Source organism: Bos grunniens, chromosome 10, assembly GCF_055505025.1.
Source record: "Bos grunniens cultivar Pamir isolate PY7600 chromosome 10, Bosgru_T2T1.0, whole genome shotgun sequence".
Taxonomy (NCBI): Eukaryota; Metazoa; Chordata; class Mammalia; order Artiodactyla; family Bovidae; genus Bos; species Bos grunniens.
In genome coordinates this window covers 66,427,344-66,450,463 of record NC_141174.1, presented here as the reverse complement: position 1 = coordinate 66,450,463, position 23,120 = coordinate 66,427,344, and the positions used below count along the sequence as shown (strand labels likewise).

General features: G+C 54.5%; 1 protein-coding gene and 2 long non-coding RNA genes across 3 annotated transcripts; 1 reads left to right on the top strand and 2 right to left on the bottom strand.

Annotated features, from left to right (window-relative positions):
• Window positions 1-2,475: 2,475 nt before the first annotated feature.
• Window positions 2,476-3,532, bottom strand: LOC147364725 (uncharacterized). Its single transcript, XR_015134929.1, has 2 exons — window positions 3,408-3,532; window positions 2,476-2,595 (listed from the first exon to the last, which is right to left on the bottom strand). It is a non-coding gene; the product is annotated as an uncharacterized LOC147364725 (long non-coding RNA).
• A 935-nt stretch (window positions 3,533-4,467) lies between these two features.
• On the top strand, window positions 4,468-12,889 carry ITPKA (inositol-trisphosphate 3-kinase A). The gene is made up of 7 exons (XM_086321824.1): window positions 4,468-5,040; window positions 10,752-10,848; window positions 10,930-11,146; window positions 11,287-11,491; window positions 11,730-11,831; window positions 12,126-12,197; window positions 12,288-12,889. The coding sequence occupies exons 1-7, from the start codon at window positions 4,552-4,554 to the stop codon at window positions 12,489-12,491; spliced, it is 1,386 nt and encodes a 461-aa protein (XP_086177950.1). The 5' UTR covers window positions 4,468-4,551; the 3' UTR covers window positions 12,492-12,889.
• A 691-nt stretch (window positions 12,890-13,580) lies between these two features.
• Window positions 13,581-15,256, bottom strand: LOC147364723 (uncharacterized). The gene is made up of 2 exons (XR_015134930.1): window positions 15,165-15,256; window positions 13,581-14,610 (listed from the first exon to the last, which is right to left on the bottom strand). It is a non-coding gene; the product is annotated as an uncharacterized LOC147364723 (long non-coding RNA).
• Window positions 15,257-23,120: the final 7,864 nt, after the last annotated feature.

Below are 23,120 nucleotides of genomic sequence, written 5' to 3'. Positions count from 1 at the left end.
CTGTTTCCACCTGGCCACTGGAGGCTCTCTGCGCACCCCGGGTGGAGGTCACGCTGGCAGGCAGAGATCACTAATATAATTAGGGGATGCGCCCACCTGGGGCGGGGAAAGATCTGGAGGTACCCTAGTAGGGATGTGGGGGACAGAAAGACTGCATCCCTGATCTCAGACACTACCAGTCCCCTCTGCCTCCCCTTGGCCACTGGCAGAGATTCTGAGGGTTCTGAGTTTTAGAGAGAGGGAGGAGGGGGAACCACAGGAACACAGGCTCCTGGGAGGGATGGGAAACCTTGTTTCTGAAGTGTGTCAGGAGAGAAAATGTTCTTACTGAGCATACACAGGTGTGGTGACACATTTTGACTGTTTTGGAGGAGGGTGATGCAGAGGGTGGCGGGTCAGTGAATGCTGCTAGGTCCCAAGTTTTATCAGAAGATATTCCCAGGATATTTCCACAAATTGTATTAATTATAGGGTCAGAGATTGCATGGGGAGGAGGAGAAACCCAGAGGCAAGGAAAAGGGTCTGGGGTTGTCAAGTGAAGATGGTTGTTCACTCCTCTTTCCAGGAGGAAGGAGAACACCAATTCTTCCCCATTTGCAATAACCCTGGCTCTGGCAAAACCTTCAGCACTGTCTCTACCATGCTCTGGGCAGAAAAGGGCTTCAGACTGACCAGGGTTGGAGAATGAATGGTTTGCAGGAAGCAGTTGAAAACCAAGGTCTCACTGAAAGTTCCTTGGAAACAGTAAATACAGCTTTTTAGCATCCTGGGGCCTGTTTTCTTTCTTTTCTATTTTAAAACTGCACCGTGTGGCATGTGGGGATCATAGTTCCCCAACCACAGATGGAACCCACGCCCCCTGCATTAGAAGCACAGAATCTCCTGGGGCCGTTTTCTGTTGTGTCCTTTCTCATTTCCTTCAAAAGACAATGTAAAATGATGTGCCACCACCCCTAGTAAGGGATCATTCCTGCATCCCTTTCACCTACCACAATGCCTTGTCCATAGCAGCTGCTTAATGAAAGTTAATTTGCTCTATAAATGACAAATGAGTCATAGGTCACAGAATATTGGAATCTTGGGGTTAGAAACTCTCTTGGAGGACACTAAGCCTCACAGAGCATGTCTGGGAGTTGTTGACTTGAATGAGAACCTGTACCACCTGGCCTAAAGGAAAATGTGCCACCATCACCTTCCCAACATATACACACACACTCACACACATCTCATGGAAGCTCAGCTCTTGCTGGAAAGGCTTTCAAAACAACAGGTGGGGGCTTCCCTGATGGCTCAGTCCTAAAGAATCTGCCTGCCAGTGCAGGAGACATGAGTTCAACCCCTGGTCTGGGATGATCCCACATGCCAAGTGGTAACTGAGCCTGTGTGCCACCACTACTGAGCCTGTGCTCTGGAGCCCAGGGGCCATAACTACTGAGCCCAAGTGCTGCAACTACTGAAGCCCTGTGCCCTAGAACCCACGCTCCACAAGACAAGTCACTGCAATGAGAAGCCTGCACACCACAACAAAGAGTAGCTCCTGCTTGTTGCAAACAGAAAAAGCCTGTGTGCAGCAAATCCAAATAAAGTTAAAAAAACAAAACAAAACAACAGGTGGCCCACTCATCCTCTCTCTCCAAGGTGAGAGCCCCTGCCCAGGGGTCTTGGGAAGCAGAAACTGGCATAGAGATGGTGAGTAGTGACCTTGCTCCTGCCCCTGGGGCCAATGGTCCTGTACTGTGAGTTGCATAAGAGGCACAGAGCTAAGTGAGGCAGGCTAAGGAATAAACCAGAAACCTCTCACTCAATCTCTATGCATATAGGTTATAGGAGGATCCCTGAACAAAGAAGCCACAAGAAGAAGGATCAGTTCTCTTCTCAGACATGTAGCTGACCTTGTGGATAAGGCAGAGGGATTCTCAAGGCCAATCTCAGATCAGCCACCTAATGACCATCAAAACCTTGAAACAATCTTCTTGTCCCCCGCACATCCATTTTTTGCATCATACAAGAGGCCATTCCTACGCCTATATTGTAGTCAGACTGACCTTCTCCACACCCCTCTAACTCACATCCATCTACTCAACTTCAAAGACTGTGAAAACTGAGGCAAAAAACAGAATTCCAGCATTTGAAAGGTCATTCCTGGCTCAACTAGGAGGACATGAGGACCCTTTGACCTTGTCCCACAGCTGTATTGGGACCCCTCCGCCCTGCCCCAGGATTGTGCCTATGTTTTCTGCCTGTGGTAGGTGGAGGCAGACTCTGCCTTCACTGGATAAGGATCTAGGGACTGAACTACAAGATGTTAAGAAACCGAGCATAGCACAAGAATAGAAGTTAGGGCACACTCCACCACCTAACTGTGTGGCCTTGCACAAGCGCCTTAACCTCCTTGGCTGAATTATTTAACCTCTTTGTTACTTCTGCTGTATTGTGAGGATGGTAGAGGCATATAAATGTACTTCCCACTTGAAAATCTATGAAATTAACTCATTTTAATACCCATTCCAAGGTTTGTCCTTACCTTTCCAGGGAGGAAGGCCTGAGCAGGTATGGCAAAGAGCTCTTCTTTGGTGGCCTGCCTTGGGCAAGTTCCTGATACAAGAAAAAGGAATTGCCCTGAGTTTCCTCATGGCAGTCAGGATGACACGGGCTCCCAGCCTGCTCGTGCCTCCAACATTGCCCATCCATTGGGCAGGTGTGAGCTGCATATTCCCTCTTCTCACTTCCCTTCCCGCCTTTCCAGTTCTAACAGGTCCTTGTTGGCTCTCTTCACTCTGGTTTTGCCCCCAGTCCCCTCTCTGAGGGTACTACCTTCCCAGCTCCTCTCTAACCAGGGGAGCTCGGAGGGAAAGAAATGAGTGCAGGAGACATAAGTGTCTCTGGTCCTTCAAGCCCTCAAGTACACCCCTTACACAAACACTCAGGCTCCTCCAAACCTCTGTGCCCCAGAGAAGGTAGCCATGTGGCTTCCCAGGTTCTCCACAGAGGAGTATTCAGACTCCTGTATTTCCTTCTTTCTCTTACTCCTTCATTTCTTCGGTTTTTCTTCCCTCCTCCCACTCTTTCTTCCACTCAATCTTTCTTCCCTAGGGATTTTCCCTTTTCTTCTTTGCTGAAGGCACCCACTGTCTCTCCTCCTGGGCCATTCTCGAATTCTGGATGAAGGGAGATAAGGAAAGGAGATAAGAGTTCCTTTCTGTCTTCATCAGCTCAGAGGCCATCCTTCAGAGGGCTGTATCCCCACAGGTCCCCCAGTAATCTCTAGGCATCAGAATCCCCAATGAGGGATTCTCTCTCATGGCATTTGGAGAAAAAATAGGAAATGTTGTGAAATGCTGAGTTCTACACAAAGCAGCCTTTGCAGCTCAGTTGACCACTAACATGCAAAGTGGCCAAAGACCTACCACAACGATGCTACTGAGGAGCACGCTGTGGGTGTATGAGATCCTTCTCCAACACCAGCACTTTCTTCCCAGTTTCACAGCCACAACTCTGTGGGTCAGGTGAAGTTTACCTCCATCTACAAGTAAGAAAATGGACTTAGAACGGTGACTAGACTGCTTAAAATCACATCTGGAGTGTGGTGAACTTGACGCTGGCTCTTTGTCCCACCCACACTAAAATTATTCTTACCATTTCGAGATATCACATCTTTCATTTTATTCTCACAGCAATCCTGTGAGGCGGACAACAACCCTGTCAAGAAAAATCAGTTCAAGGAGGAGGAATGACTTATTTCCAGACCCACAGTAACTCCAAGCCCTGAACTCCAAAAGGAAAGGAGGAAGAAGGGCTCGCCACCCCCACCCCAGCCTCCTCCAGGCAGCAGCCTGGGATGCTGGCCGGGTCTCTGCCGGGAAAACTTGGAGAGATCGAGGCCCCGCCCCCTGACCTTGTACTCTGCCAGCCTCGGGGATAGGGAGTGGGGAAAGCCTCAGCTAGTTCCCAAGACACAGTCCCCACTTGGGCACACGCCCTGGGTTGAGGCTTCCTGGGGAAGCCGAAGGCCTAGAACTCGCGCCGAAGAAGGGGGAAAAGCCCCCGAGACCTGGACGCCTTAGCCCAGAATGGGTGGAACGAGGAAAGGAGCCCGAGGGGACCGGGTGCGGGAGCGAAAGCTGGAGCAGCTCCACCCCCGCGGGGTCAGGGCCCTTGGAATTGCCCTGGAGGAATTCCTGGAGGAATCCCTGCGGAGTTGGGGTGTCGAGCGCGGCGTGGGGCGGAGCAATCCTTCCGGCCTTCCCGAGCGAAGGTGGGCACTGAGAGGCAGCGAAGGCCAGGCCCGGGTTTTCTGTATATCCAGGAGGCCTGGGCTTCCCGACCACCCCCGGAGCAACAGGGAGCCTTCCCGGCTGGGCAGGAGCCCAGGAAGGCCCGCGCTTTCTCTGAAAGTGAAAGGAGTGGGCGGGGGGCGCGGCCGAGGCGGGGCCCAGGCGGGCTGCGGCGCAGGCTCCGCCTCGGGGCAGTCTCGAGCCGGGGGCGCCGAGCGTCTCCAGTGCCCGCCGCGCCGCGGGCTGGTGGGCTCTGCCGCGGCTCTGTTACCGGGAAATGACCCTGCCCGGGGGCCCGACGGGCATGGCGCGGCCGGGAGGCGCGGGGCCGTGCAGCCCTGGGCTGGAGCGGGCTCCGCGCCGGAGCGTCGGGGAGCTGCGCCTGCTTTTCGAGGCGCGCTGCGCTGCGGTCGCTGCTGCCGCCGCCGCCGGGCAGCCCCGGGCTCGCGGGGCCAAGCGGCGAGGGGGACAGGTCCCCAACGGGCTTCCGCGGGCTCCCCCTGCCCCAGTGATCCCGCAGCTGACTGTGACGGCCGAGGAGCCGGACGTGCCCCCGGCCAGCCCCGGGCCGCCAGAGCCGGAGGGTAGCTGGCTCCCGGCTGTGGGTTCGTCGCACCTGCAGCAGCCGCGCCGCCTCTCCACCTCGTCGCTCTCCTCCACTGGCTCCTCGTCGCTGCCCGAGGATTCGGAGGACGATCTTCTGAGCGACAGCGAGAGCCGGAGCCGCGGCAACGTGCAGCTGGAAGCGGGCGAGGACGTGGGTCAGGTACGGGCCGCGGGGCGGGGCCGGAGCGGGGACCTGCTTGGAGCTCGCTGCGGACCAACTCCCGCCCTAAGCTCCCTCCCCCGAGAGTCCCCTTCTCCCTCTTTAGGCAGTGGGGTCGGTAGGAGGCGCCGGGCCAACCCCTCGCCTTGACATATTTTACTCCAGTTCTACAGGCGAGTCGCGACCCAGGCCCTGGGGCGTCTAAGGGAGTGAGGAATCCCCGAGACCGGCTACGGAGACCGGTGGGGCGGCGGGGCAGCGTGACTTGCCGGCCGTGAGATGGCTGGAGGGATCGGAGGGGCTTAGCGTTGCCCGGCGAACTCTCGCCGAGACGTGAGGACGAGCCTCCTTCTCTGCCGCCCCCTCTCCCGCGCCGCCGCCCCACCCCCGCCGTTGCCACGGTTTCCCTCTCCTGAGTGGGAGTGGAGCCAAGCTCCAGGCTCCGCTCGCGAACTGCCGCCGTCTGCTCCCGGCGCCCGCACCAGGCTTGGACGCGGGCAAGGGAGGGGCGCGGGACAGCGAGCTTAGGCAGGGGGCGGAACGCTGCCCTCCTCCGCTTTGCTGCTCCTAATTCTGGCCGGGGAGGGTGGAGGGAGGTAAACTGAGGCTGAGAGGGTGGGACCAGTCTGCCGATCTCCGCCCCCGGTAGCCTGGATGTTCTGGGGCCAGGTTTGACCCTTTGATAACCCAGGCTAGGGTATGGTGCAGTCATTCCCCGTGCCTGCCCCTCCGGGTCGTGTTTCTCCCAGGATAGCCGTCCTGTCCCCCTTGTTTTAATCAAGGCCAAATACTTTAAATAACTATCCGCGGTCAACGAGAAGGAGTTGCTCTAGATCCACGTTATGCAAGTGTCCCTGAAGTGGAGGAAGAGGCGAAGGGCGCCCTCAGTCTCTGGTGGCTCGGGGCTTGCCCAGAAGGGCGGTGAGAGCAGCGGCCGTGCGCCGGGGCGGCCGGGCCTGCGGGACCTAGGCTCCCCCCGCGCTCGGATTGGACGAGGCGCTAGAGTCACTGTAATGGCTTGCAGTGGCTCCGTGATTCACTTACCCCTGAGACTTACGTTATCCTCAGGGCGACGTGGTTTGTGAAACAAGAAGGAAAAGGAAAAAGTCTCATAGAGCAGGAACCCACCCCGACACCAGGCAGAGGGTGTGGGGAGTCCCTCTCTCCTCCGTAGGGGTACCCCTGACCCCTGACATTTCTGGTGTAACCCTGTTCCCTGAAAGGAGGCGGTGCCGCCCGAGGGTTTCTGAGGCGGGGATGAGGGGCGGTGAGAGGACTCCTCCCTCCCTACCCCCGAAAATCCGGAGCAGTAACTGTGGGCCCAACTCTCCCCCCGTTCAAATCTCTGAGAGCTGAGAGGCGGGCGCTGGAGGCAGGGAGCCACGAGGGCAGCCCCCGGCTTCACTCTTCTTGCTAAAGGCGGAGGAGGACCTGCGGCCCAGGACTGCTTACACGTAGGCAGCCCAGCTGGGGTCAAGACTCCGGGGCCCAGTCGCAGCTGTGCCCTGGGCGTCTTCGGCCGGCCTCTCCAACTCTGGGCCTCCCCGTCACCCGGCGCGGCAGGAGCTGGAGCAGATGGCCGTGGAGGGCCCTTCCAGCTCCAAGGCTGCGAGTACCAGGCCTTCCCAACCCCCAGCCCGCCGGGGCCTCCCCGAAGGCAAACAGCCACGGTGGTGGCAGATAAGCCAGGGCTGTTGACAGAGGCCGCCTGCGTCCGCGTGGAAGGGCCCGGCTCGGACTTTGCCTCGCGGAGCCGCACAGCGCGCCCGCCTAGGCTGCCTTTAGGGCTTCCCCAGGCAGGAAGCAGAGCCCATAGGCTGGCTGACCGTGAAGGATGCGCCCGGGAGAAGGGTACTGCTGCAGCACTCCTCAACTCTCAGCTCTCCAGCCCCTTACACCTCCGGCCTGGGTGGATAACGTAAACAGCGGGAAGCCTTTGAAAGGCTTGTGTACATCCTTCACCTCTTCTTTCTAGAAGCCGCACACTGTGTGCCCAGAGTCTGGAGCTGGGCTCCCCCTCAAGGTAGTTGGGACTGGGCAGCCTGCCTCCTTCCTGCTTCCTTTCCTACGGTAGAGGGAAGAGTCAGGGGGAAGAAAAACCATACAGGCCAAGAGAGGAGTTGGGGGCCTGTCCCCAAGGGCAGCTGGCATGACATTCTTAGGCCTTGTCTGCCTCTTAAAACAATTTTGGGGGTGTTGCTCTAGCAGAAGAGAGGTTGTTTGACTCTTGTTCATTTGATTCTCTTCTCTCAGTGCTCCAGGATGGGTAAGGAGACCTGGATGCCATCCTGTCCTGGGCCCAGAACTCCCACACTTCACTTTTCACTAATTATAGAGCAGAATTTAGGTTAACAGACTTCCTTTTTAAAAAGCAAATGCCCCTGGGAGGGTGAAGTCGTGGGTCACTTATACCTTGGTGCAAATCATTTTATAAATTTAAACTGATTGTTCTCACCACCACCACCACCACCAGGAGTGCTTATTTGATAAAGTATTGGGAACATGGCAAGGGGGTTGGGCTAGTAGAGAGCTTTAGCCAGAGTCTGGATGGCTGGAGGTAGGGCATGGAAGTCAGGAAGAGGGGAGATGAATACCAAAGACAAAGAAAGCAAAGGGCTTCTGGCAGAAGATACACAAAGTGTCTGGTGTGATACAAGAAGCTGGAGTCCTCAGGGCTTCTAAATAAAAGGAGGGTCTGAGGCTAGTATTCAGCTAAGCTCTGCCCAGAAGGAGATGCTCCCTGTCCAGCCTCATGGGTGAAGAATTATCAGAGGGTCCTCCTGTGACTTCGTCAAAGACTCTCACATGGTCAGCTCTCCTGAGCTTTTTGTCCCAAGGTGTCTGGGTAGCCTCTTGCTGTGAGATGCTTTCTCAGACTTCTATTTGCCTGGGCCAGGCAATGGGGTTTTAACCCTTTTTTCAGCCAGGTTTCACTCTGTAACATAATAAATCTGCTTTCTGATATTCACACAATAAAAGCCTTACCTGCTCAAAAATATCTTCCCTGCTGTTGTTCATGTGCCAAAATCCCCACCCACTCGCCAAAGAATGATTCCCCTAGAACCATTCTGGATATATGCATCTTTTATGCATTATGTTCCCTGGGGGAGGTAGCTCCCTAGATGAAGATGGCAGAATTCCATGATGCTTGCATCAACTCCTTCCATATCTGACCCTATCCATTACTGGCAGAGGAACTAAATCCTGTCATTACCAACCAACCTCAAAAGGTGGCTGCGAGGGCTCAAATGGCATAACGGGTTTGAAAGCCTTCTGTAACCCACATGGCTGGAAACAACCTTAGTCTTTGCTGCTCTTGGCTAATATGACCTCACAAAACTTGGGTGGGGAGAGTGGAGAGATAACCCGATGTTATCTCAGTTTGGGAGCAAGCCAATGCTATATTATCACACATCACTCATGAGACAGTAGCTCAGGACTGCAGGTACTAAATCCTCTTCTACCAGCTCCACCTTTCACCTTCCAGCCTCACTCACTGCTCCTACATGATCACAGAAGAAAGGATGATGCAGTTCTCCCATCTCACCTAACCTAAGGCTGATTCCATCTTCTACTGGGGTGGCTACAGAACTAGATGAACCCTATAATGAAGTCCATTCTGGCCCCACTGTCCCCCCAAATTCTGCCAGTAAGTCCCTAAAGCTTCCTGAAGCCCCACCACTAAACCCATCCCTTTGGATAAACTAAAGGTGTCCAGCTAACAAAGAGGGGTCCCCAGGCAGATCTCAGTGTTTCCCCAGAGATCAAAACACAGCGCCTTGTGGCTGCAAACTGCTTCATCTTATACAAAATTCTTTTTCATGCAGGGTCCATTTGACCTCTGGAACCTGCTGGGACAATTGGAACATGGGGGTGGGTTTTGAACTTGAGCTTAGGGCAGAGACTGGGAGGCCTGCTGGAAGCAGGGATAGCAGGAATGTTAACTCTTTGAACTTTGATTGCCTTCTGTAAAATGGCAAGAGTTACCATCTCAGGCACTTACTGTGCATGTGCAGCAGCATCATGAATTTCAAACTGAGTGTGGGGGAAGAGGGTATAGGATGTGCCACTCAATGTACCTGGCACATACATCCTCCTGGAATTTTATTTGAGGATTCGGAGGTGGGAGAGTTTTATAATAAAACTTGGATTTATTATGCAGCATAATGCAAACCTTGTATGTATTTAAAGAGTGAAAAAGGGAGTTTTGAAAGAGATGTCATGCTTCTAGTGGGCTGCTTCTGGCTACACCCCCAGATCTCTGGGGATTGGACATGTGATCACACCCTACTGAGCCATGTAGGGACTACAGGAAGAAAGCAGGAGCAATGCTGTCTGTTGGAGATGAGAAGCCTGGTGTGCAGTGGGCGGTCAGTAAATGGTGGCTCGTGTTATGGCAACAGCTAGGTCCAGAGGAAACAGGCTCACACAGATGAAATTCTCACTTGAGTTCACTCAGCTAGAAAGTGACAGAGCCAAGACTGGAAGCAACTTCAGACTCCCCCCTCCAGTACTGTGTCACTGACTCCCATCTCCTCGCCATGAAAGCGGTTTTATAGTCAGCAGCCTCCTCTGCTTAAGCCTCCACCCCAGTTCTCCCTCTCACTCTGGTGAACTGAGTGAGAGCTGGATTCCTGGGGACCAGCCTTGTGAAGGCACACATGTCATTCCTCTAAAAGGCAGGCGCCCTGGGAGGAGGCAGCAGACACACTCTTTAGATGAGCAAACCTGTGTGCTCCAGTGGGTAGACACAGGAGTGATGAGCTTGGTGTGGGAAGAGGAAAGGTTCAGAGTATCAGATGATCTCAGACTAGACGCAACGGTCAAGAGGCAAAAGGTACACCAAAATCTCAATTTCCCTCTCAGTTTCATCTAAGATGACAGACCCTCCCCTCTGTATTCCATTTTCAAAACCCAGGTTTCTGGGTCCAGGTTGGGGTACCCTGGCCTTGTCAACTGGTAGGGAGTGAGATGGCATCTAAGGATAGGAAGAGAACCTTGGGGAGCACCAAGCCATTCTTTCTTCAGGCCCTATCAGGTTGGCCTCCCTACCTTGGGCCTGTGTAATGATTTGTTTCCATGTTTGTCTTTCTCCCTAAATAAGAGGAACCAATGGTCCCAAGTATTAAATGATAATCCAGAGTTGTGCAGGTAGTAGTGGTCCACGCCAAGGAATGGGACTGGGGGTGGGGGCTGTCACACTCAAGTCTAATTTACCACTACTCACAACAACCTGGTGGGAGTAGTTATTTCCCCATTTTACGGGGAACTGAAGAAACTGAACTCAGAGGCTTCTCAAGCCCCAGAATATCCCGAGGCATTGGTAAAAGTGCAATGCTCAGAGTTTCCCTGTGGTAGACCTGAAAATCTGCATTTTTTTTTAACATCACGAGACTGTTTTCCTCACAAAAGTCCTAAAACCACTACAGAGCAGTTCAGTAACCTGTCCGTGCAGCTGTGGAGCAGCAGAACTGAGCTTTCTGACACTAAGGCTGGGGCTCTTTTCAGCACACTGGATGTCTATCATCTCCAGGCGCTTGTCTCAGCGTCCGCCACACAGGCTCACGATAAACCCCTGAGTGAATCAGCCGTTGAAGCTCCAGGCACGAGCTGCTTAGGGTAGGGTGGGACGGGGCGAGACCATGTTCCAGAGGAAGGATGGCTTTACTGCTGAGACGCTGACTGGCAGACCCGGGTCGTGTCGCTTTCAGAAAAGCCACTGGCAGAAGATCCGGACCATGGTGAACCTGCCGGTCATGAGCCCTTTCAAGAAGCGCTACGCCTGGGTGCAGCTGGCAGGGCACACGGGTGAGCACGGGGTCGTGGCGGGTGCGGGGCGGAGGCCGGGAGGAAGGGACTTAGGCGCCACTAACCAAGGTCTGCCCTCAGGGAGTTTCAAGGCAGCGGGCACCAGCGGACTGATCCTCAAGCGCAGCTCGGAGCCGGAGCGCTACTGCCTGGCGCGGCTCATGGCGGATGCGCTACGCGGCTGCGTGCCCGCCTTCCACGGCGTGGTGGAGCGCGACGGCGAGAGCTACCTGCAGTTGCAGGACTTGCTCGACGGTTTCGATGGGCCTTGCGTACTAGACTGCAAGATGGGCGTCAGGTACGCGTGCCCTGCGGGGCGTCTGGAAACCAGTAAAGGGCCCAGGGCGGGAACGAGCGCTCTACGCGTGCCCAAGGCAGTGCTCGACTAGGTTCCAGTGTGCGCCCGCTCACGCCGCGCCGCTGCCTGCGCCTCCGTAGGACTTATCTGGAAGAGGAGCTGACCAAAGCCCGTGAGCGGCCCAAGCTGCGGAAGGACATGTACAAGAAGATGCTGGCAGTCGACCCTGAGGCGCCCACCGAGGAGGAGCACGCGCAGCGCGCAGTTACCAAGCCGCGCTACATGCAGTGGCGAGAAGGCATCAGCTCCAGCACCACTCTCGGCTTCCGCATCGAGGGCATCAAGGTGGGCCAGGCTCGCGTCGCTTTGTATTTCCCGGGCCCTTCCTCCGCCCCAGCCCCACTGTGCAGTGTCTGTCCTCCGTGTTGACCTCCCACCCCGACTGCCCCCGGAAGAGGCACCCTCTGGCGGCCGTCTCGCTGTCCCTGGCATTCAACGTCCCAGGAGGTATCGCTGCGCTAGCCAGATCCTCTCCCTTTGGGCGCACACGTGGCCCCTGACGATTTCTGCCCACCTTCTACAGAAAGCCGACGGCTCCTGCAGTACAGACTTCAAGACCACGCGAAGCCGAGAGCAGGTGATCCGCGTCTTTGAGGAATTTGTGCAAGGGGATGCGGAAGTGCTGGTGAGCGTGGGATCCCAGAACCCTGAGATGCTGGGGAGCCTGATACCGAGGGGTGCCCCCAGGTCAGGTCATCTGACGCAACACCCGTCCGTACGTGACCCCCATCCCAGTGTTTATCGCACTGCGCTGTTATTGCTTTACAACAATTCTGGGCTGCGCGCCACGTGGGGGCCTGCGCCTTCTTCACCATGGTATTTGCCAAGCCAAGCATGCATCGTGGCGTTCTTCATAATCTCACAATCGCAGAGGTTCAGTTGGTATTTAATTTGTCCTCCCCTTCTCCACCCTCTCCAGAGGAGGTATCTGAACCGCCTGCAGCACATCCGGGACACTCTGGAGGTCTCTGAGTTCTTTAGGAGGCACGAGGTAAGAAGGGCAGGCTCACGTGTCTGTGGTCTGTGAGGGAAGAGGGTGGAGGGCTTCTCCACCGTGGCCTGACGGTGGGGGACTCGGCAGGTGATCGGCAGCTCGCTCCTCTTCGTGCATGATCACTGCCATCGCGCCGGCGTGTGGCTCATCGATTTTGGCAAGACCACGCCCCTCCCTGACGGCCAGACCCTGGACCACCGGCGGCCCTGGGAAGAGGGCAACCGAGAGGACGGCTACTTGCTGGGGCTGGACAATCTCATTGGCATCCTGGCCAGCCTAGCCGAGAGATGAGGCTGGGCCCCTGTCCCTGCTGACCTGAGGGTCTGACAGATGGAGCTGCGCCTGCGTCCCCACCATGCATGCAGGCAAGAGAGACTGAAACCCCGCGATGCGGAGCAGTGCATACCGCCCTGTAGGGACAAGTGCCAACCACTGTGGGACACACTGCACGCGCAGGGCCTGGCCCCCTACAAGCCCCAGTGTTCCTAGAGCCGGCGACGCTAATTAAGCGGGGGAGGGAGGAGGAGAGCAGGGTAAGTGGCTTCTTCTTCAGCCCAGCTCTTCTGAGGGGGCTCCATACCTCTCCAGAGAAGCCAGATAAAGAACTTTGTTTCACAGGCACTAGATCTATTGGTCTGAACTCCCACACTACAATGGACTCCTCTTCCCAATAAAACTCAAAGACACCAGCTTTGACTCTGGGCTCATCCCCTTCTTCCCTCTGGTCCCTTCTTTCTTGGTTCCCTAGCATCTGTCAGGTGCATTCAGATCACTGTGGTCTATGACAAGAGCTCTTTGTTAGCGGCATGTGTAGTGTTGAGGGCTGCCCAGGTGGAGGATGCTAACTGGGGTAAGGGCAATCCAGAGAAGGCTTCCTGCAGGAGGCAATTTCAATTCCCCACCTACACCTTGTGGGTGGGGGTGGCCTCTAGCTCCACATATCAAAGGCTGGGAGTGGCCAGGCTCTTGCCCAGGAGGCCTGAGACTGGTTTCCAGGATAGAGAGCTCAGTGGTGCCAGGCCAGCCCTGAGACAGGCCCAGACGTGTAGCACAGACTGCAGGAGACAGAGGCTACGTGGGACTCAAGCCACCTAGAAGCCTGGGGAGGAGTGCAGGGAGGAACTGGCACCATCAGTGCCAGAGTCCTCACCCTTAGGACCCTTAGGCCACAGGTGAGACTCCAAAGGTTCCAAGGTTGGTTACTCCTGGATTCGGGGGCTTGAGGCCAAAGAGCAGCTGGGGATCGAGGAGGCTCCTTCCCCAGTTCTTCAAGCTCCCTAAACTCAGTTCCTGGGCCTGTGGAGATCTTAGGCCCCCCAGAGACAGGCTCCCCAGCCCCTTCCTCCTCCAGAATGGGTTACTTACATTGAAAGGGGTGAATTCAGCACAACAGGGTTCTTTAATAGGAAGGTAGGGGAGTAGGGCTTCATAGTGTTGTTTTATGGTTTCCCTCCTGGTCCCCAAGTCCAGGATGGTTGGGTCAGGTCAGGTGGCACACCCGAGTGCTGTACTGAAGATGCTCCAAGATGCTGGCAAAACGAGGGCAAAGTCATCCACCCCCACTCCCCTGCCCCATGACACAGTCGGCACCTCCTGACTGGTGCACCCAGGGCAGGGCATATAGCCCAGTGAGATCTCCCAGAGCAGCATTTAAAGACCTGCATCACACGTGGGGGGAACCGAGTGCAGTGGAACCCATCAGGAACAGCTTCCCTTTCCCTCACATGAGGTGACCCAAGGTAGTGGAGTGCATGTTATCACCAGGAGTCTGTCTTGGATGTAAAAATGCCCTCCAGGGAGGCTTCAAATGGTCCGAAGGTGCTGGTAAACTCCCTTGGAGCACCACATGCCCAGGTCCTACACCTGTAGATATTGCTTGCATCCAGAAGTCTCCAATCTTGGCCACTTGGCTGGATCCAGTGCAGCTCAGCAGGCAGTTCCTGGTGGCTCAGCAGAGTCAGGCAAAAAAATCACTGCCAGAACTCCAGCCTTGATCTTTTCTTTAAAAGTTATGTAAAAGGGCTATTCCTTGGGGAGGGAGCAGGATTGGAGGTCCCCAGGGCTAGATCACTCGGACCTGTGGATGAAGTGATTTTCTTCCAGGTAGTAGCAAACCTCGGCTATGTCCCGAGCCAGCTGAAGGAGGTCTTGCATGCCCAGAGGTGATGGCTGGGCCTGGGTCAGGCAGAACACACATCAGACCATACAGGTTTGGGGACCCATGAACAGGTCTTTAGGTGAGCCTAGAGGGCTGGAAAAGGGTCACACCAGCTGCAGCTGGCTCTGATTCAGGAAACCCTTCATGGCCCCTCCAGACACCAACTCCAGCAGAATTAGGCCAGAGGTAGCCCTGATGTACTCACAGTATTCTGATGTTCTGATGGCTGAACTCGCTGGTAGTGCATATACCCTATCACCAGCAGGGAGAGAAATCATGCTCTAGGCTCCACAAGGCTGGAGAGGAGCTCTAGGTCCCTAGAGCTGCTACCTTTCAGCCCCAGGGTGAAGAGAAACTATTTCTGCAGGTGGGTCTGGGTGCCTCCCTCCCACTTGCACCTCTGCGCCTTGCCCTGGGTGCACCCCAGGATGAGCTCCCCAGTGAGGAAATCCAGCCAATCCTGTGGACAGCAGAGTTCTGGCAGAGTCCAGGGAGGGAGAGGGGCTTCCCTGGTGGCTCAGCTGATAAAGAATCTGCCCGCAATGCGGTAGACCTGGGTTGGGAAAATCCCCTGGAGAAAGAAAAGGCTACCCACTCCAGTATTCTGGCCTGGAGAATTCCACGGACTATCCATGGTGTCACAAAGAGTCAGACTTGACTGAGCGACTTTCTCTAGGGAGGAAGGCAACAGAGCTCCTGAGTACCCCGGACACTTCTAGAGGGCGGGTTGACCCTATCTCCAGCCGTGACTCCTTCCTCAGAGACCCTTCTCTTCTACTCTCAGTCAGAAGCGCCACCCCTCTCACCTTGATAGTCACCTGCAGAAGGCTGAGGTCCCCAGGAAGGCCAATTACCAGTCCCTCATAGGTTTCTCCAAAGACACCACGGGCCAGGGCTCTGCAGAAAGGCAGATTGGAAGGGAGTGGGTGGTTGGGTCTGGGGAAGCGTCCTTGAGGGTCTAGAGCCTCCTTAACCTCCCCTGTCCCCTGCTCATCCTCCATATGCTCAACTGGCCCTCTCTCAAGGTCTGAGCTCTCTGCATCATGGCATGTCCCCAAGGACAAGCTTTGCAGGGGTGACGGTGACCAGGGCAGAGTCAGGGCAGAAGAAAGGGCAGGTGTGGGGTAAGGTGGTGGGGTGGGATTCTGTGCTAAGTCTTCCCTTGGGTCCCTGCAGACACTCTGGGGTGAAGGCAATCCTTATGCCAAAGAATCATATTTAGGGTCCCTACCATCCCAGAACTGGGGATGACAGCTGACTTTGCCAGGTTACTTCCCCTTTCAGGGCTTCTCTGACCTCCATCTCCTCTATACAAGGGGTTTGGATGAGATGCTCACTGGGACCCATAATTCACCACAGCAGGGAGCAAGATGGAGGCTGGGGATTCAGAGTGCATAGGCTCTCAGAAGGAGGGAGAGGATTCAGCTGAGCAGAATGAAATTGGCTGAGGAAACCTCCGTAAGCCCTGGGGGCAGCATACAGGACTGGGCTGGGCCAAGCCTCACCTGGAAGTAGTAGGGGTTGGGGATTGTCCTTATGGTGGAGATGTAAAGCTTGATGATCTGGAGCTCAAGGCCTGGCAGCTTCATCCACCATGGATCCTGCCACTTCTTATGGTTCACCAAGGGTGGGAGGAACACTGGCATACTCTCTACCTGCCCATCAGGCCCGCCCTGACCTGCCCCCCTGCCCAGGACACCTCTCCAGATGCCCATTAAGATAAATGTTGTTCTCAGGCCTCCCCACGTACTTCTACTTTTTAGAACCCTAGGGGAGTTTGCCACTTCTCTCCTGGGAGTAGAGGTTTGAAATCAACTGTTTGCCCCTGGGACCCCACAGAAGCCTGTTGGCTCAGTGAAGAAATCAGCCATGCCTGCTGGGTGCTCTGTACCCAGAATCAGGACCCCACACACCGTAGGAAGGCTCAGTGTCAAGACCACCACCACAGCCGCCATCAGAAACAAAAGGCCTGAGGGGGTGGGCAGGTCCTCCAGTGGGAAACTCCTCTCTGTCCCTCTACCCCAACTTTTAGTGATGCCTCAAGACTCAGCTCGAGTGTTCACTTTTCCATGATGCTTTCCTCACTTATCCTAAATGAATGCAACTGCTCCCTCCTCATCACCCCTAAGACACTTTACACCTCCCATGGCAACTGTCACTACAAGATATAGGTAGATATCTAGATATAAATGTAGACATACATAGAGACAGTAATCAGTATCTCCCCTACCACACTAGACTACATGCTTCCTGAAGGTAGAGCATGCACTGATACACCTCTAATCCCCTGGCCAATACTCAGCACAGTGCCTGGCACACAGCAGATATCCTTCCCAGTGCCCTAGTGCTCATCCCCTCCCACGGTCCCACAAGTCCAGACCTCAGACACAGGCAGGACATACCCATGCAGGTGACGTTATCCTCAGCCAGCTCCATGCCCTCTGGGCACGTGCAGTTGGCCAACTGGAACTCAGCCTGGCATTGGCAGATCTTCAAAAGGCAAAGGCAGCAATTGAGGTCTAGTTGAATCTCCACCTCTCCGTGACTCTCCATGACAATGAGTAAAAGAATTGATATTGCTGGGTGGGGGTGGGGGCGTATGTACTTTTTCCAGTCTCGTGGTTAATTTTAGCCCTGAACTTTGGAACGAGGAGCAATGCCAGGCATTTAGAGAGGGTGGGAGAGTTTGGGGGACTTCTGTCAAGCTTGTATGCTTCCTTTTCTGGGATTCTTGAGCTTGCAGGTTGTTGAAGAGAATTCAGAGCAAGAGATAATTTGACAAGCAGACCAGAATGCCCCATTCTGACATCACAAGTGACAGCCCAGCTCCCAAGTATTCCTGAGTTGTGCAAGACTGGGTAGTTCACAGGGCAGAGCTGGTGGTCAGATGGGAGAGACTGAGGAAAAGGGCTAGACTAGGCTGAAAGGTGGGGGATAGGGGCCAATACCTGCCAGAAGCTGCAGGCAGAGCTCACTGTTGGGGTGTATGACAAATACAGCACCCTCCTCATCAGTCCAGGTGATGTCAGTCTCTGAGGCATCACTCCCTGCCAGAAACTGAGATAGAGGGTTGGCTATGAAATGGGGGAAGGAAGAGGAGCATACAGCTCCTCACAGACGGAAAGCTGGCTTATACAGCAGGGAAGCCGGAGTCTCCCCGTGGAAACCCCAGTGTGGCCTTGTCTACACTCACATCACAGTACTAGTGCTGCCGGATGGCAGGTGGGAGCTGAGGGGCCAGCGAGGTGGGAAGAAATAATAGCTGGAATCTGCAAGCCTGGCTCAGGTTGGCTGCTCCTTGTCTGTCTGAACCTCTTTAATCCCATGTTCTCAACTATAAAATGGAAGAGGCCCAACCCACATGCTCCACTTCTACAACAATGGAGATAACGTGTATAAAGTACTTAGGAACAATACTGCCCAGACAGACAGGAAGGCTCCATTTCTTTATAGCAGTGGTTTCCAAACTCTGGAGTACATGAGAATCACCTAGAGACTTGACTAAAACACAGATAATGGGGCCCTCCCCTAAACTTCTGATTCAGGAGGTTGGAGGGAGGCTGAGAATTTGTATATCTAGCAACTTCAGTTCAGTTCAGTTTAGTTCAGTCGCTCAGTCGTGTCTGACTCTTTACAACCCCATGAATTGCAGCACACCAGGGCTCCCTGTCCATCACCATCTCCTGGAGTTCACTCAAACTCATGTCCATCGAGTCAGTGATGCTATCCAGCCATCTCATCCTCTGTCATCCCCTTCTCCTCCTGCCCTCAATCCCTCCCAGCATCAGAGTGTTTTCCAATGAGTCAACTCTTCACATGAGGTAGTGAAAGTACTGGAGTTTCAGCTTTAGCATCATTCCTTCCAAAGAAATCCCAGGGCTGATCTCCTTCAGAATGGATGGTTGGATCTCCTTGCAGTCCAAGGGACTCTCAGGAGTCTTCTCCAACACCACAGTTCAAAAGCAGCAATTCTTCGGCGCTCAGCTTTCTTCACAGTCCAACTCTCACATCCATACGTGACCACTGGAAAAACCATAGCCTTGACTAGATGGACCTTTGTTGGCAAAGTAATGTCTCTGCTCTTCAATATGCTATCGAGGTTGGTCATAACTTTTCTTCCAAGGAGTAAGTGTCTTTTAATTTCATGGCTGCAGTCACCATCTGCAGTGATTTTGGAGCCCCCCAAAAATAATCTGCACTGTTTCCCCATCTATTTCCCATGAAGTGATGGGACCAGATGCCATGATCTTAGTTTTCTGAATGTTGAGCTTTAAGCCAACTTTTTCACTCTCTTTCACTTTCATCAAGAGGCTTTTTAGGTCCTCTTCACTTTCTAACATAAGGGTGGTGTCATCTGCATATCTGAGGTTATTGATATTTCTCCCAGCAATCTTGATTCCAGCTTGTGCTTCCTCCAGCCCAGCGTTTCTCATGATGTACTCTGCATAGAAGTTAAATAAAGCAGGGTGACAATATACAGCCTTGACGTACTCCTTTTCCCATTTGGAACCAGTCTGTTGTTCCATGTCCAGTTCTAACTGTTACTTCTTGACCTGCATATAGGTTTCTCAAGAGGCAGGTCAGGTGGTGTGGGATTCCCATCTCTTTCAGAATTTTCCACAGTTTATTGTGATCCACACAGTCAAAGGCTTTGGCATAGTCAATAAAGCAGAAATAGGTGTTTCTCTGGAACTCTCTTGCTTTTTCCATGATCCAGCGGATGTTGGCAATTTGATCTCTGGTTCCTCTGCCTTTTCTAAAACCAGCTTGAACATCAGGAAGTTCACGGATCACGTATTGCTGAAGCCTGGCTTGGAGAATTTTGAGCATTACTTTACTAGTGTGTGAGATGAGTACAGTTGTGCGGTAGTTTGAGCATTCTTTGGCATTGCCTTTCTTTGGGATTGGAATGAAAAACTGACCTTTTCCAGTCCTGTGGCCACTGCTGAGTTTTCCAAATTTGCTGGCATATTGAGTGCAGCACTTTCACAGCATCATCTTTCAGGATTTGAAATAGCTCAACTGGAATTCCATCACCTCCACTAGCTTTGTTTGTAGTGATGCTTTCTAAGGCCCACGTGACTTCACATTCCAGGATGTCTGGCTCTAGGTGAGTGATCATACCATCGTGATTATCTTGGTGGTGAAGATCTAGCAACTTAGGTGGTGCTAATGGCTCAGGCACCATGCTCTGAGAACTGCTGACTTATACTACCCCTGCCTCTCTGCCTCCCAGCTCAGCTTGCTAACGCAGCCAGCTCTAAGTTCCTGGGACTGCTACAGATCAAGGATGGGACATGTTGTGCTGACAAAGATCCTGGATGTAAAAGAAAATCGAGGGAGTACAGTCTGCACGTGTGCTTTGCAACCTACCCGACCTCTTTTTCTGATATTTATTACTCTACCTGCTCTGGCCTGGAAGGCAGGCTCAACACTTTTCCCAACTGTCTTCCGAGGGACTAGGTCTGTCCTTAAGGCTGTAACCTTACTTCACTCTCGGGGCTGCCCCGCTGCCCTCCCCAAGGGTGCACCTCAGCGCTGCCGCCACCTCCCGCGAAGCCGCCGGCTGCCCCCCAGCCAAGCTTAGCCCAGACCTCCGCGTTGCCCTGACTGCCCCGACCCCTTCCTCGCTGACTCGCCGGCGGGGAGTGTAGGGGGCCCGCGAGGTCCAGAAGCCCCCTGCACCTGTAGAGAGACACGGGGTGGCTGGCCGCGGGGACGGGAAGCACGGCCTCCGGTCCTCGCAGCCCGCGCCCTCACCTGCCGCCCCGCCTCTTCAGCTGCTCCTGGGCGCCACCGAGCGGTTCTCTAGTTTCTGGGCGGTGGTCTGAGTTCCCCCTCGGTCCTGCGGCTTCACGTACGCCCGACCGCCTCCTGCGGCCGCCACCAGCAGCGGCTTCGGCTCACCTGTGCGCAGCTACGCGGCAGCGACACACAGGGGCACGCCCTCCAGCCGCCGAATGAGAAGCCGGGCGCTGGGCGAGGGCTCGCGCCCCAGGGACTAGAGTAAAGATAGGGGCTCGCAGTCAGGCCCACGGCTTTGGGGACGCCAAGGAGATCCTGTGAGTGCGCGCTCGGTGGGAAGGACCCCAACGCCTAGCTCCGGAGACCGGGACAGCACGCGCGGAGGGAAGCACGAACCCGAAAGACGTAGGTGGCGCCCCCACCACCTCCTGCCCAGCGCCATGACCCTGGGACCCCTTCGATCCCATTCGTCGCCGCCCTCTCCTCAACAGCTCGGAAACTCTCCCGCGGGAAGTCCGGTGCCGGTGCTGCAATCGGTGGAGGCCTGGGCCCTTCCCTCCCAGTGCTGAGGTCTGAACCCTGAGAAACGCCCCTCGCTCCACCCAGCCCCTGCTGTGGGGCGCTTGAGCCGCTCCGCTTCCTTCCAGACAGGCGTCCTCTCCCAGCTGCCCCACGAGGATGTAAGGCGGTTCTCCCGCAACCAAGGGAGCAGATGGCAGAGACAAGATTCCATGTGCCTGTGATAGGTGTCTATTGGTACCTTTGCTGCCCGAGGCGCCATGGGCTGAGATCCTGCGGAAAGCGGGCTCTGAGTCCCTGGCCCTTGACCATTGGTCCTCAGCCTGCCCGCCTAAGGTAGAGATTAGTGATGGAGGAGGTTCCAGAAGTTCTTATCTGAGGGACCTAGGGGATATTGTGTATTTTGAAGGAATGCGGAGACTAGGTGTGCAAACCATAAAATTAGATTTTGCTCTTATTTCAAGAGGCTTAATGGAGATGGTGAGGGAGGCTCAAGCCACCTCTTGCAGCAGCCGCTGGTTATGAATACTCCACTTGGCAGGAACAGGCTCCTGGGAATAGCTAACTTGATGGCAACTATTGCCACCCCTTCCAGGGTTTGGCTGGAAGGGACAAAGCTGCTTGTCACTGCAGGATACACCAAGACTCAAAGTGGAGCACAGGTACCCTTAGTTCCCCAGGCCACAGAACCTCAGATTTTCAGCTGCTGCCCACATCTACTCCTGTTTCTGCCAGTATCTATTCTTTATAGATACTGGCCAGCACTCCATGCCTACCACAACTGCTCAGAGTCCCAGGGCCCCCACTGTTACCACCACACTGCTGCTAGTGTGGTCCTGGGCCCAAGCCAGCTCCTGGCCCTGCAGATGGAGAAGAGCCAACACCCCTCAGCGCCTGGAAGCAGGGAGGGAGGAAAGGGTCAGGAGCACCTGCCCCAGCCTGAGGGACCCCACACAGAGTGGAGAGCAGAGGAGGAGGAGGAAGGAGCTCAGAGCTCACCTGAGGGAATTATGGGAGAGGCTGGCTCAAAGCTGCTAGGCAGGGTGGTGATGTCTGGGTCCCAGGGACTTGGAGCTGGTGGCAGCAAGGATGAGGATGGGGGAAATGGTGCCTGGGACCCCAAGCTGGAGCAGAGAATTGCACCTGAAAGGTGATGAGGTGACAGCAGGGTTGGGAGAGGGCACATGTGTTAACAGGAGGGCAGATGGAGAGCCTCTCGCAGCCACACCCCTATCCCAACCTAGCTGGGACATACTAGCACCTGGAAGCTGCCCAAGCCAACTCTGGTTGCCAAAAGCCCACTGGGGTGGGGTAGGGGTGATGTGTGCTCACTTTTCTTCCCCGGAGAGCTTTTCCCAGTGGATGTCTTGGGCACAGCACTGAGGTCCATCCTTCAGGGCCCCCATTTTCCTCTCCACTTAGTTTGGTGGTTCTGCTCCCATGCCACGCTGAGACCCAGGGCCTGTCCCTCCTTCCCCAGCAGATATCTGGATCCTGGGATCAGGCACCCACCACATTTCTTTACCTGCACTCCCCATGCTTTGGCTGCAAGGGTTAAAGTGTTCAAGGCCTCTGCAGGAGCCACTTGGAACCCCGTTTGTCTGCCACCCCCAAGTCTAGGAAGTTGCCTGTAACATTATGGTCCCCTGACTGCCTGAAGGCACTTACCAGAGACACAGCAGCAGCTGAAGGAAGAGGACTGGCCCGCCGCCGCAGCCAGAGTTGCAGGCTCAGACTGCTGCTTTTAGGAATGTCCTGCCTCTTACTGGAGACCGCTGGGTCCTAAAGCTGACCTGACTACCCCCAGCTCAGACCCTGGGATGTCAAGCATTCACTTGTACAGTTTTGTTGCCTATGTCAACTCTGTGCACAACTTCCACGATTTGGTGAAAAGCCTGGGCCTGATATCAAAAGACCAGAGTGCCAGGAATTCCCTGGTGATCCAGTGGTTAGGACTTCGTGCTTCCACTGCAGGGGCATGGGCTCAATCCCTGGCCGGGAAACTAAGACCTTGCATGCTGTGCTGCAGGGAAAAAAAGACTAGCATCTGTAGTGAACTGGGTTTGGTGAAGAGATCACAACTCAAGGAGTTTCTCTACCACTTGCAAAAACATAGGAAGGGAAGTTGTTTTGTAACCACAAGGCACCCGATAACTGAGAGGGCCACACTCCATCAGGTGGTTTTGTGTCTTCATTTTTTTTTTTTTTTTTTTCTCAAAATACCAATTTTGAAGGCTGAGACCTAATAAAAAAAATACTGAAAAAAGAAGTTATAGTAGTTAGCTACTTGGTAATCTCTGAATGTATAGTGCTGGTTGTAGACACTACAGTGATTCAAAAAAAAAAAAAAACGTCTGGCACTTATGTCTTTTTTTAACTCTTACTATGAGGTCACAGAATTTACTTTACAAGGTCCCTATAAGCCGATGGTTCTCAAAGCGTGGTTGGTTCTGGACAGCAGCAGCAGATGGGAGCTTGTTAGAAATGCAAATTCTTGG